The following is a 15,718-nucleotide window of genomic DNA, read 5'->3' as shown; positions in this document are numbered from 1 at the left end:
TATCTATAGTTATAAATTTTTGTTTGTAGTCCCCATCAATCAAATCAAAAACTCATTTCTATAAGAACAACTAATCATAGCAATCAATTATATCCTTTTAAAATTGTTAGATTAAGTACATAATAATACTTTTTTTCTATAAAAAAAGATAAAATTAGTTCCATTTAGGAACTCCTAAATAAAATATGAATACATTAGATTAGGCTGCACAAAAAATTATTTAACTTCCATTCAAAGTTCGCAAAAATGATCTTAGAAGATTAAAAAGGTCCGCTTGATTTCGAGTCTCTAACTCCAATTCAAGAGATTTATTTTTATTTTCTTTCTAGTAATGTTATTTTTATTTTCACTTACATTTTGATTTACATTAAAAAAAATAATTTGATTGGTATAACCTGTGAGTTATCCCTATATGCTTCATAAACCTGCAAGAGCTACTCGTTCTTTTTTCTTTGACAGATGGTTAGAACTTCAGCTGAGTTTGAATCCTACTGAGAGGTTGAAGAAAGAACAAAAGAAACATCTTATTCTTTCTAGGCGATAAAAAAAAAAATAAAGAAATAGTGAATTTCGTCTTAATTCATCCTATTTCATCATATCCCAAATGCGATAAATATTGATTAGACTAGAAAGTTAATTAATATTTTCTTAAAAAAATAAGAACATAAGAAAATACTTGAGGAAGAACTAGAACCATGATCATTAGAGTGAATGACACATTCCTTTATCACTGCACCCACATGATCATATGAATATTTCATGTAAAATATATTATTAATATAAGTTTTATGCAAAAAGAGTTCATAATTCAAACTTATTATTTTTTAATTTATTATATTTTTATAATCTTATATATTATTTTTTAAAACATAATATATACGATTAAATTCTATTTTTGCATAAATTAAAATATGTATACTTATATAAGCTTTATTATTATTTTATATATTATATTTTTATAATCTTATGTATATTTATTACATTATTCAAAACTTATTTTATATAGTAAATATATAATATAAATTTAATTTTTAATGTATATATTTTTTATATAAATTATAATTTTATAAAATATCACTATTTTTTTATCTTTTCAAATATTTATATATATAATTTAATGACAATATTTTTTTTACTTATATTAAGATATTCTTGTTATTTATTATAATAACATTTTTATTTATATTTAACTTTATTTAATCAGGTAAGTAGTTTTTTTAAAGAATTAAATTATATAATAAAGATATATAATTAAAAAAATGACAATATTTTTTATTTTTTAAAATATTTATTTATGTGATTTATTGAAATTATTATTTTATCTATATTACAATAAATAACATAAATATTTTAATATATATAAAAAATGTTGTCACTAAATGACAAGCATTATTTTAAAAGATAAATATAATATGTAAAATAAAAATAAAACTTACATAAATATACATATAATATAATAAATTTAAAAAAAATTAAATTTTAAACTATTTTCGCTTAAAACTTATATTAATATTGTATTTTGTACCAAATATTTAAATAAGTACTTAGGTGTAGTGATAAAAAAAAATATACTTTATTACTTTAAGGACTATAGTTCTAGTTCTTTCTCAAATATTGTTTCAAATTTTTATTTTTTAAGAAAATATTAATCAACTTTTTAGTCTAATGATATCTATCATTGATTTTTATGGATAAAAAAATTAGAAAAATCTGAATGTGGGTCTCACTAAAATATAAAGCAAATCTACATTTTTTTTAGTATATGTTTGGCTTCACATCTAAATATAATTTTAAGAAGCTAATAATCAACTATAATTTTTACATTTTAAACATGATTGCTTCTTTTTCAACTGTTTCTAAATACACTGTGAATCAATACTACGTAAATTTGACCTGATAGAAGTTGTGTTAGAACTAGAAAGAAACAAAAGGCAACAAAAATTACTCGTATCACCTTACTAGTTAGTTAATTTAGGAATAGATTCACATCGATGATACGCCTGTACGTGAGATATGTATCTGAGAGATTAATGTCTGTGCTCTTGGAAGTTGGAAGCTTGATATTATGATATATATATATATATATATGGCATAACTTAAGCTCCACTCCTAACTTGGCTATGCTGCATATATATTCAACCTTTACAATCGTTTTCATGCAAATAGTAGCGAGATCTTAACAGTGGTTTAGGAGATCTTAAAATAGGTATTTATGAAAGCTTTGTTTGGGAGCATCAGAATCCTATAATTAAGGCATTATGCTGTCACATAGATGCATGATAGTGTCATCCATTGTCGTGTCTGATTAAGGATTTATGTTTAGGAACATGCCCTAATATCCCTAATCCAGCAGAGCTAACTCTAATACCACTCAGATTCAGAATTTTCATGCCTACAGTTAAACATGCCAATGTCATGACTGAATCATCGTCCATCATGCACGAACTGAGTTTGAAATGTTCTGTCTCTTTTACGTTACTTGAGAAGAAGAATCCACGAAGGCAAGAATATACTAGTACAAATAAGATTTTCACATCCGTCGTTTTCAACTTCCTAGTACGAGATGTAGTCAACATAGGATGTAAGTATTTTTTTTAAAATTAATCCAGAACTGAAATAAAAAGTTATTTTCTAAATAGGTTGCAACGCGAACCAATAAAAAATTAATTCTTTCTATATCGATTCTCATCACAGTTGCGGTAGTCTACGTATATATATATATATATATTTTTTAAAAATATTGTACTAAAATACACTACTACTTTTATATACACTTTCACTAGACTCGACCATTTGAGTCTCGTCCGACAAACTTACTCGAAGAATCCATAATGTTAGGGTCGAACTGTGTTACTCAATGGCAACCTATAAAATCGGGCATGTTTGACCTGCTTGATTGGCACAATGGGCTATACTGGACTCCATAAATAGCACACAAAAAGGGTCTTGTCTTGCCCAACCTAATTAGTTATGTTTAACTTTCACTTTCAATTCAATTGCTACATTTTCACGACCAATTAGATACTTGAATAATGTTCATGCTCATGCAAATTAAGCATCTATTACCCACCCACGAGTTCTAACTTCTAAGACATCCCTTTACATTTTCAATACCAACATCCCAAGTCAATCAAACAAAGTCAATGCACGGACATAATGTGATTCTTGGAGCGTGTTCATTTGAAACAAAAATTTCTTACATAATTAAACAAATACTAATAAATATTTTCTAGACTATCAAATAATTTAATAAAACCATAAAAAAATATTATTATTGTGATAACTGAGAATGAGATTCTTGGACACAACAGTTGAGAAGAACAGGATCATCATCATCCCCTCCCTCGTTATCGCTAGTAAACAATCAAAAGATTGTTGAAAATTCCTAGCTTTGTAGGCTGGGGCTGAATTTCTACATCTTCAACTCGACGTGACTCTTTCTTTTTTATTTCTTTGCCAAATGGCCAATCATATCCCTCTCTATTAAACATTTTTTATCTTAAATTCTGAAAGCCAACGCCTGTCCATAATAAATTAGAAATACTAAATAAAAATAAGGAATTATATTAAACTAAACCTTCAAAAATAAATCTTGACTAAAGTTCTCAATTTCCTAACCCATGAAAGCAAGAAATGGAGCTTTAACATATAGGAGGCCTGATTCAAAATTGTCGGAAAGAATGCTAAAAAATTTGTAATATGATAATACAATAAGTGTATTATTGCAGCGGCAATCGTATAGCTTTCCTTCGTCAAGCGTTTATACAAATGAATGCACTACTGATGTATAAAAATCCCGAATGTATGCATCGATGACTCATCTAATAGATAAGCTCATGGTGTTGACTGTTTTGAGTCTTATCAATCTGGTCGATCAATTTATGTAAAAATATCAATATATTTTATATATTGAAAGATATAGAAAACATATAAACTTAAATTAAGATACTTTTATTTTTTTAAAATGTGATATTTTAATTTAGTTTAACCCAACATTTATTCATTTTTAATCTTTATATTTGGTAGAAGCGAAAAAAGACTATGCACTATAAATTTTAACATTAAAAAAAGTAAAAATTAATGTTTTGTAATAATTACTATGTTATATGCAAAACAGTAACCATAATAATAATGTTATTTTGCTTTAAATATGACAATATTTCATTTTTATTTACATTATTTAACCTTGAACAATTATAAATATGAGAGTAGCAAGATATTTTGATATATAAAATCAGAAAAGAAGGTTCTGGAAGAATTAGGATGCGTAATGCTTTGTTTGCTGCATGCCCTTCATTCCTTGGACACTTGTTGGATAACTGTGGCTATGATGTTGTCAACGATCCAGAAGCACTCTCCCAGTGAAATGGCCACGTTTACACCATTTTCATTTTGCCGCCTATATACCACCATCCTATTCCTAACTTCAATATTCTTTATCTTTATTCTTTAATTTCTTCAAAGCAATCCCCACTTTTTGGATCCTATCCCTCAAACCAGACATGCAACTTACACTTACCACCGTCCTTCTGTCTAAAACATTCACCCCCCTCTTTACTATTCTGTTGAATTTCTTTATTAGTCTTTATGCAATTCATCTGCGTTTCTATTTTGTCGTCAAATTCCCATACATGTTTCTTAGGAAATTCGAGTCTAATCGGCTGATTCAATGAACTAGTTAATTTTTTGGGGTAAAATATGTTTGGAATTTGTGTAAAATTTGAAAAATATTAATTTAATTTTCATAAAAAATTTGTATTAATTTAATTTCGATAAAAGTAAACATTTTTTTATTATCCTCGACAATAACTCTTTTATATTGTAATTTGGTGTAATTGATAACTAATATGCATAAGTAAATTATGTAATTAAAACATAAGAATTAACAACATTCTTTCATTTTATTGCTTCTTTTGGTGTAAATCATTAGAATTTTGACATCCTTTGAATTTTTGTGTAGTAGGTGTCCTAAATTGCTAATTCATACTGTTTTGATGATTTTTATTTTACAAATATATAATAGAGAGAGAAGTTGAAGTATGATGGATCGCGCTCAGCGCGTCAAGCTCGCTTAGCGGGCTATTGTCACTTAGCCAGAGGGTTTTTGCTTAGCGTGAAGAAGCAGCATAAAGAACCTGCAGTCAGGTGAAGGAGCGCTTAGCGCACATGGATCGCTTAGCGTTCAACCATTTACTTGCGCTCAGCGCGTAGTCACAGAATCTCAAACTCAGGAAGTGTTTTTAAGTGAAAAACGAAGAGAAGAAAAAAAAGGAGCTTGTTCAGAAGAATAGAGAATCCTAAAGCTTGAGCTAGAGGAGGAAGGCAATCATTAGGAGCCCATTCTCTTCCACGGATTCATCTTGATTCCTTATCTCTTCACCTTTTACATCCTTATGTACATTTGAGCCCTTCATGACCATGAAGGGTTAAACAAACCATTGCTGAGAAGCTTTTCACCAAACTCTCTTGATGTAAAGACTCATATTATCTATTTAATATTATTGCTAGTTTCATTGTTCCTTCCTGTGTTTATTTCCATGTACCTGATTTGATCATCCATTCATATGCTATGTTAGGGTTTAAGCATTGAGAAATGTGGTTAATTCTAAGAACTTGGAAGAGCATATGAAATGCTTCATTGTTAGGGATAGTGTGAGGTAGTTTAGCTGAATTGTACATCTCTATTAATCATGTAGTTCAACTAGTTTAGTTCTTGAGGGATTAAGAAAGGAATTAAGGGAATTAAGTTCTCTCGTATGAGGAATCACAATTAGAATGTTTTCACGGATGTAGGTGACAATTAGAGTATTATTAAATAGAGATAAATTAACCAAATTACATCAATAGAAGTTTCGATAGGGAGCCCCCAACATAATCAACTCCAGCATTCGCTTTCCTTCATCAATCTTAGTGTTTGTTTTCTTTACTCAGTTGTAGTTTAAAATCACATCATCGTCTACCTTGCAAATTAAAAATGATTTACTTAGCATTTCTCCAATTCATTCATTGATTGCACACAAATTGAATACGCACTAGCTTGAGCACAAGCAAAATCCCTGTGAAAATGATATCCTATTTTACTGTTTTAAATTACTACTCGGACAAATTGATACATTTGCCAACGAATTAACAGTCATTAACAAAGTTACATTGTAATTTGGTTATATGTAACACTTAAAATCTTCCAAAATAAATTAAATAATTTGTTTGGATAAAATCCTCAAAAATTATAGTTTTATTACTCTTTAAATAATTTTTTCACACCTTCTAATGAGATTAGAAAAAAAATGTGACACAAAAAAATGTGACACAATAATAAATTTTAGTGTGCTTAAAAAGATAAAGAAAAAAATAATTAAGTCTATTTTAACCATCAAATAGATATATTATTGAAAATCATAAAAAAAATATGTTTTAATTCTGTAAGAAATAAATTAATAAGTAAAATTTTATGAGAATCAAATTAATATTTTTCAAATTTTAGATGATGTCAAAATATTTTACCCTTAAATTTGTATTTTATTTTTTGGTAAACTAAAACTCTAACTTTCTTTGATAAAATCATAACCTATTTTATTTTCATAAACATCTGGTAAATGAAACTAATTTGTAAAAGATTATTTACATCACGAAATCTCACCATCGATCGAGAATTAATTAAATCTTGTGGGCTAGCTAAACCAGGTACGTCCGACCAAAAGCAAAACCGAGGCGCCACGTATGAAGATAAGAAATCCTATCCGTACACGTTTTCCTCGCATAATCCAAATTCGAAGCACACGTATACGCTCCAGATTATACTTTCCTCCGAATCCGTTCAGCTTTGGCGAGCGTGGGATGCTATAAAAAAGCAACCCAAACTTAAATAGTATAAGTTTCCTCTGAGAAAATCGAAAACAAAACAAAAATAAAAGTGAAGCCGGTGCGCGCTGCCTGATACCATGTGCATGCCCATACGTGATCACACATGCAGCTTTTCAAACAGTAATAACGGACACAGTTGCCAGATGCATTCCAGCAACCCAAAGAAGAGAAAGCGTCCTTGCGACGACGACTGCTACACCAAGCCCGCCGCATCACACGGTTTCATATCCGTGATAGGGAGGCGACGCGCGATGGAGGACGCGGTCAAGGTAGTTCCAGGTTTGGTGGCGGCGGAACAACGCTGTGGCAGTTACGATTTCTTCGCTGTTTACGACGGGCACGGAGGGACCTTGGTGGCAAACGCTTGCCGCGACAGGCTGCACTTGTTGCTGGCGGAGGAAGTTAGGGAGAGCGCAGGAGGCAGAGGCTTGGATTGGTGCCAGGTCATGTGTTCGTGTTTCATGAAGATGGACAAGGAAATTGGAGTTGGTGAGGAGCAAGATGGCGGCGGCGGAAACACCATGGGTTCGACGGCGGCCGTGGTGGTGGTCGGAAAGGAGGAGATTGTGGTGGCCAATTGTGGTGACTCGAGGGCGGTGTTGTGCCGTGGCGGTGTAGCTGTGCCACTTTCACGTGACCATAAGGTGATACTGTATTAATTAATTTACTTATTGCATGTCAGTGAATAGTTTTGGCGTCACGGAACTTAACACGGGCTTTCTTTCCTTATATCAGCCTGATCGTCCAGACGAAAAAGAGAGGATAGAAGCGGCAGGTGGGAGAGTCATTAATTGGAACGGAAATCGTGTTTTGGGAGTACTTGCTACTTCCAGATCCATAGGTACTTTTTTTCTTAATTTTGTTACATAATTCCACTGTCCGTCAGTCTCTGTGTCATATGTTATTAATTTGGTTACATGTTATGAAGTACAAAGTTTCGAATCACACACTATTTGTTGTGAATCTCCTCTTGAATAATCATGCATTTATGGTATGATATTGATACTAGTTCTCTGGCAAATGACACACACTCTCTTTCCATGCATTAACATTGTTTATACTAAATGATTTGATTCGTTTATGTAAAATTCTGAGAATCTAGTTAGTTTTACAGATATGTGATTAAAGAGTATAATATTAAGGGAGGATTTTACGCAATATATATGCAGGGGATCACTGCATGAAGCCTTTTGTGATTTCAGAACCAGAGACGAAGGTGTACGCACGAACAGAGGCAGATGAGTTTGTGGTGGTGGCGAGTGACGGGCTGTGGGATGTAGTGTCTAACAAGTATGTTTGTGAGGTTGTACGAGGTTGCCTCCATGGGAAAATGAGGAGGAAATTAAAAGAGGAGCCCATTATAAGCTATGCAACAGAAGCTGCAGCGTTGTTGGCTGAGTTGGCTATGGCTCGTGGAAGCAAAGACAACATCAGTGTCATAGTCATCCCACTCAACACTACTACAACTTGATCGTTCCCCATATTCAAGCTATCGCTCACTTTATTTTATTTGCTTCTTTCCTCCTTTCTTTTGTTTCCAATTTCATTCTCTCTTCTAACTTTTCACGTCTAATTTTTCTAAGTTGTCTTGTATTGTTAGGATGGGTATATTTATCTGAAAGCATTTAGCTTCAATATCCGTAAGGACGTATATAGTGCTAGTAGGATTAATTACAACGATTACAAAATTTTCCTACCACGAGTTAGGGGAATGCTCTTTACTAATTTTGTACAGCCAGAAATATGTTTTTATAAGCTCATCTTTAGCGGTAAAACTTCGGCCATCTCTCTCACTAATATTTTCTTCTGAAAATAGTAATTACATAAAAAGCAAACGGATTTTAAAAAAGTTACGCAAAGGCAGTTGCTTCTATTTGCAATTGTAGTGAAACTAAACTCTCTTTTAGTTTCTTTTTACAAAATTAAAGTTTTCTTTGGATTGCACATCCCGTGGGTGAAAAAGTAAAAATAACGAAAATGTGATTATGATGGGTAACAAAATCATATTTCATTATTTTTACTTTTTTTTACCTCAAACATTTGCAATGGAAATATAATTTTGTTGAACAAATTTACAATGAAATTGTGTCTTTATTTTTTTACCCTCATTTATGCAAAGAAACATGCTTTGTTGTGTTTTGGTCCAACTAAAACTTTGGAAATACAGCTAAAAGGCATCCATGTAGGTAGTACCGTTAATCATTTTAATGGTCCAATTTTGATAGACAAAGCCCATCTATAACCCAAATCTGGTTGGGTCAGCATTTGGTCAATCTGAAGAATGGCGGACCAGGGGTATATACTGACATTCATATCTGACAGGCAACCAAGTCCAACCCATTTTGTTGCCAACTAGTGATACACGAGGGATCTCTATCATGCACTATCAATTTAGGCCCTTGCTATTTACATTTCCCTTTTTCCTAAGTACACTCCCATATCCCCCTTTCTTCCTATCAATTATTCATTATATTCTCTCTTTTTAAATAAGTATACCATTTTTGCTTTCTAGAAATGTATTTTTGAAATTATATATACTTATTCTAGAAAATGTATCTCTGAAACTATGATTCATATTTCCAGATATAAACTTTCAAAATAGGTATATGTTTTTCATTAAAATATCATCTAAGAATTAAGATAGTTGACAAGAAATAAAAAAATTATATGTTTATTTTATACCCATTTTTTAGTCTTATTTTTATCTTATCATTATTGATCTTTAAACTGTAATTTTAAACTTTTTGTATCATATATTCATTATATAATACTGTATTTTTTATCATTATTATATAATATTTTAAGTTTTCCTTTATGTGATAATGCATTTTAAGATATGTTCATTACTAACTTTATGTGACACTAAATTGTTGATGTAGACTTTGATTAGAAAATAAATTAATGCACTTAAAGGCAAGAAACTATCGTCAAAAGTTTTACTTTGTAATTAAGGTGTATAATATATAAAGTTAGTAATAAACATACCTTAAAAAGCAGTGTCTTCTTCAAGCAAAAGGATATAATGGGTATATATATATATATATATAATATGTATGTTATATGCAGTGACAGATTCCATGGGGCTAAGGAAAGGTCTTGCTCTCCTTTTCTTAGGAATTTTGGTGTATATATGGAAAAAATATTAATCAAGGAAAATACATAAGAAAAATATGTTTTTGAGTTGATTTTTACTTAAAATTTTTCTAGCAATAAATCATATCTCTAATTTTTACTTAAAACTTAAATATTTTAATAATTATAAAAAAAAAATGACCCTCTTTAATATATTCTTTGATCCGTTCCTGGTTATATGAAGATTTTTTGTTTTAATCTTTTAAAATAGTTGTTATCATATTAATTCTTTTTTTTTTAATTAGTATTTGTTGTTATCCTATATCGTTAACTATTAAGTTGTTAACAAATTCAAATTGCCACCTCAACATTCTATTTGAACATCAATTCATAACACATTATTTTATACAAATTTTGTTTAAGTCTCTTTAAATATAGTCATTTTGTTAGTTTTTAACTCCCTAATCCTCTGTCTTTTCTTTCCATTTTCGGACAACCATGATAGTACTTGATAGCCACTACCAAGTATACATCCTCCACTTTGAAGGACATGCATTCAACTCCATCTATCACCTTCCTCATCAACATCATGGAGACCATTGTAATTTCGCAACCACCAATCACCACCATTAAGACCTCATATATCTCAGCATCCAGACCTCCATCACACTCCAAAATACCTACAATACCACCATTGTAACTACTTACTGAGCCATTATCTCTCTTAATTCCATAGCAAATTGATTGAGAAGCACTATACATAGTCATGGTTTTATTCATCTAATGGCCAATATTGCTCATTCTCTATTGATTATATTAAGAAATGGACATTTTTTGTTCATATAATGTGACAATCACACGTGCACCTATTTCGTTATAACTTATAATTCATACACTTAGCGTGCCATGCATTAGGTGGTGGTTAGTTTGAGTGTTTATTTTCTATTTTTATTTATTATTTTCATTTTTTAAAAATGATTTTCATTTTCAAATTTTTAAGATTTGAAAAACATGTATAGAGAAAAAAAATATTAGATAGTAATTGATTTAATGATTTATTTTCTGTTTTCATTTTCTAAAGATAATTTTTATTTTTAAATTTTTAAGATTTAGAAAGCAGAAAAAAAAAATTGATACCATCACATTTTCATTTCTTCACAAAATATTGAAAATGTTAATGTGTTGTTTTCAATTTTGGACCTATTTTTGAAATAGTTTTAGAGAAAATATTTTTAAATTTTAAACAAATTATTTTGACTCTTATTTCCTGTTTTGTTTGAAAATGAAAATAAAAAATAATCAAACCAAGTATCACCAGGGTGATCGCATTTTCACTTATTTAAAGAAAACAGAAATCATTTATCAGATTGTTAGATTGTTGTTAGTTTTAGATTTATTTTAAAAAATATTTATAAATTTTAAACAAAAATATTTTCACTCTTATTTTTTATTTTTTTAAATTATAATAAAAAATAATCAAATCAAGCACTATCTAAGTAACTTATTTTGAGTTGTTACTTCTTATTAATTAATTTTCACAATGTTACATCATAATTAAATAACGCATAGGCATCTTAATAATCAGCAACCTTGAAAGCATATTTGTCGAGACAACGAGCTGCATGTTTTAAGCTCTTATCGGTTTTATTATAATGGGTCTTTAGCTAGTTTTTTCTCTTTGTAAACTGTCGTGTTTTTGGTTTCTTGGCGAGGCATCCCCTGTGCACAACCCAGGTCCACTATTTGTTTTCTCTTTTTATTATTTGGCTTATAAGAAAAACAATTGCTTAAAGAAGTAATAGAGTCTAATTTTAAGGCAACTCGTAAATATTCTCTAATGATAAAAATCCTAAGTAACGATATTTTAAAATAAATGACTTGTTAAATAAAGAAAAATAAAGTCATTTAATTATAACATTATATATTATATATGATAAGTATTTTTTTATTTTTAAAATAATTATATTAAAGTAATTCAAATAATAATTTATGATTAGATAATCGTATAAAACTATTTTAGTATATAGATGTTAAACTTTATTTTATATCCTTATATATTTCTCATTATATTCGTTACTGTTTTCTTTTTTTCTTCGTTGAATTATATATAGTTCTATTAGGTGTTATTAAAAAAATAATTTCAGTTTTTTGTAATATCTCGAGTAGACAGACGACCGGGTCTCCACCAAATCATTCCTTATGTACTAGTTGACTCGGTTTAAGAAACATAGTATGTGTTTTGGTAGCAGTTTATGGTTGGATTGGTTTTTGTTTTAATTTTTAGTAGACTTACTTTTTCTTAACAATTATAAAATAATACTTTTTATTTTCTAAAAGTAAAAATAATGGTATTTTTTTAATTATCAATAAAAATACGGCAACCAATAAAAACAATGAACCTATAAAAGTTTTTATTTTTTTTATTTGATATACTTCCATAAATGATCCTAAAAATAAAAAATAAAAAAATATTTTAAAATTTTTTTCTTTCTATTTTTAAGTTGTGATCTGTAAAAAAAGTTTTGTAAGAAACTTATGAAAATAAAAAATATTATCTTTACAGTTTTATTTAGAAATGTTTGTAAACAGAAAATAAAATAAAAAGTAATATTTCAAAATTTTTAATGAAAACATATTAGTTAAAAATAGAAACCAACCAAATAGCTTGAACTAGTTCAGTTTAAAAAAATTTCCACCACAATTATAAATTATTTTCTTTATTTTTTAAAACATGAAAAACTAAGAAATAAAATAATGTAACATTTTTTAATTAATAATTAATGTAAAAAAAAAGGTTTAGTTCAGTTTTGTAAACAGATTGTGTGAGTGCATAAATTTGTTGATTTTTAAAATAATTTTCTTAAAGAAATTTAAATAATAATTTATAATTAGATGATATGCGCATGAAGATGAAATTCTTTTATAATTACTCTTACAAATAACTAAACATGAAAAATCAAGTAAAAATACATAAGATGATGTTTTTGTAATCACTAAGAGAATATATATAACTACCTATATATATATAACAAAAAAAAAAAGAAGCTAAACAGAGTCCCTAAACCCTTCATTTGTCAAACCGATCCGGTGAGAAGTCAAAAACATAGCATCAGATAACAACGTTCGAGACCAGAGTGTATAAACACAGCTCATTACCACATTCTGTGCAAGCTAGAAACGAAAAAACGGTGACAATGGTCAAACCGCCGAGGGCCACTCGTTATTCATTGCAAGTTGACAATGTCGTTAAAAATTCTGTTTGAAATTTAATGAGTGGTGTATTCAGTTAAGGAGATCCATTATGTTATGGCTTCCAAGGTCACCTTAATCCCATGAACAACTTTGGTCACTGGGCAGATAAAGAGCAAGATTTCGGCTCTTACCGCTCCCTCCCAACTAATTAAGGACACTTTTTTTTGTCTTGGTCAAAATGTTTTGAATAAATTAAAATTTGCTGATTATTAAGTTTGCTTATAATGAAAGTTAGTTGACAACTAAATAATATTTTTTTGTTAAAAATTAAAAGTTGGTTAGTTAATTTGTAAGTTAGAAGTATTTGATTATATTAACTACTATTAAATTAGCCAATGAATGTAAAAAGACATAAAAAAGTTTTATTTCTATAACTGGATAATATAAAATGTTTTTACAGATACAACCAAATAAAAATCATGAAATTAAGATAACTTTAAAAATTGCTTTTTTTTAATAAAATTCAATAACCTATCGTATGTGACCATTTCTTATTGGATGGTAGTCTAAAAACTTTTTATACTTCTAGTTTGTTTACTATAAAATGATGTGTTTGTATATTTTTTAATATAATTTTTATTTTAATTTTGTAAAATTTATGTTAAATAATTACATATTCATTCTTTTAGTCAATTTCAAACTCTTATTATTTAGTATTTTTTCAAGATAAAATATTCCATTAAAAATTAAAATAAATATATAGTATAATAATCAAAACGGTATGTTATTAAAGAAAGGGGTAAATGAAAAATTTATTAAAATATTAAATCTAAAAATACACAAAAAAAAGAAATTATAATTTATACGTCTCAAAGTTACTTTAGATAATGTTTATCAATTAATAAGGGTTGAGCCTGATGCATGAAAGGGATTAATCCATCACAATGTGAGGAAACAAAGTTCGAAAATTATTTAATAGATACTCACGCTTAATATGTAACCATGTCTCGAATTTACAAAAGAAAATATGGGTGAAAAAGAATAATTTAAGGTAAATTTATTTATAAAAAAAAAGAAGGAGTTGCTTTAGTAACAACTAAAAAAATATTATAAATCAGTTAGGTAAATTTGTTTACCATACACTCCTCTTTTGATTAAATAAATTTATAAATTAGTTAAACCAATTCGAAGCTTGATAAAATAACTTGTCCAAAACGTTTTACAGCTCGGTGGGTAGTTAGAAATTAATTTATTTCAAAACGTATAAATTATTTAAGAAAGTTTTATTTACTCGAATGAAAATTTCATTTTTCTAGCAACTATACAAAGTTTTGTTGGTTTAAAGATATTTTTTACATTCGTGGGAATGGTTTAAAGATAGTTTGTTTAAGTAAAAATGAGACTCTTTTATAAAATTGTTTTTATATTGTATAGGAAAAAAATAATTTTGATATTTTTATTTTAAAAACATTTGAATGATTATTGTAGTTTCTCTTTATATATAAATTAGAATAACTATTTTTAACGAGAGTCTAAATCTAGTGACTAAAGTAAGCATACGTGCCAAATTAAAGACGAAATTAGGGTGTTTACTCCACAAAGTTATGTTTCTAGTGAAGAAGGTCTTACGTAGAGGGATAAGTACTCTGATCTGCAGCTAGAACGGTGTTTTTCTACAGTTTGTGTAATCTTATTTGAATTGTTGGAGGGAGTTGGAAATTTTAGAATGAAACGACTTTTCCTTTGCTTTAGTACGAGAAAACTTTGAAGAAAGATAAAAGGGGAGTCCAATAGAATTATTCAAATATTATCCAATCCAAAAATTGTTAAATTATTTTTTAGATGTAAACAGATTCATACAATAAAACCATGTGTTAAAAAAAAAAGATTTGACGCCTGTTAACGAGTATTTCAGTTTATTAATTGTTCTAGGATTAGAATTGAAAAACAGATAAAACTTATAAAAAGTAGTATAATTTATATTTGACATATTAAAAACTTGAAAACGTTACTTTCACTTAAAATTTTGTATTAATTGTGTATATTTAATAAATGTATAAAGAAAGTGATGGCACCCTAATAGCCATCGAGCAGAGTGTGAAAAGAAGAGAGAGCTATAGAACTGTGTCTGGTCTGGAAAGGTGATGGTATAATTGGACCCTACCACCTATATATCCAATGCCAATACCATGTGAGGGGCTCTTTTCTTATCCAGATAGATACCCCTTCAGTTTCGACGTGCCTTGCTTTTATGGCCCCAACGGCACCTACATCTTTGAAATTCCTTTCCCTAACTAATACGATGCATGCAGCTTTATTTCCTCTCAGAAAGTCACTCCACAACCAATTTCTTACTCTATATTTATAATATTTCAGATTTAATATTTATATCTAACAAATACATTGATAATAAAAAATGTTAATAGAATATATTATTAAAAAAAACAAAAAACTTAGCAGTCTGTTTGTTATCATGGAAATGGAGGCAGGAGGAAAGGAAGAAAGAAGAAATAGAAGGAAGATTGGACGTTTGATACTTTGATTTGTATACATAAATGTGGAGAACTTTTTTTTTTTAGATTTTACATAT

General features: G+C 28.8%; 1 protein-coding gene across 2 annotated transcripts; it reads left to right on the top strand.

Moving 5' to 3' along the window:
• The first annotated feature begins 6,825 nt into the window (after nt 1-6,825).
• On the top strand, nt 6,826-8,563 carry LOC100785905 (probable protein phosphatase 2C 8). 2 transcript variants are annotated; one of them, XM_003516672.5, is made up of 3 exons: nt 6,826-7,508; nt 7,600-7,705; nt 8,034-8,499. In XM_003516672.5, the coding sequence occupies exons 1-3, from the start codon at nt 6,942-6,944 to the stop codon at nt 8,333-8,335; spliced, it is 975 nt and encodes a 324-aa protein (XP_003516720.1). In that variant the 5' UTR covers nt 6,826-6,941; the 3' UTR covers nt 8,336-8,499. The 2 variants fall into 2 exon arrangements, with proteins under 2 accessions (XP_003516720.1, XP_006573806.1); XM_006573743.4 differs by having other exon boundaries at nt 6,867-7,508; nt 8,067-8,563.
• The last annotated feature ends 7,155 nt before the right edge of the window (nt 8,564-15,718 follow it).

The sequence above is a fragment of the Glycine max genome, chromosome 1, assembly GCF_000004515.6.
Source record: "Glycine max cultivar Williams 82 chromosome 1, Glycine_max_v4.0, whole genome shotgun sequence".
NCBI classification, from domain to species: Eukaryota; Viridiplantae; Streptophyta; class Magnoliopsida; order Fabales; family Fabaceae; genus Glycine; species Glycine max.
The sequence above is the reverse complement of the archived record's forward strand: the minus strand, read 5'-3'. Positions and strand labels throughout refer to the sequence as shown.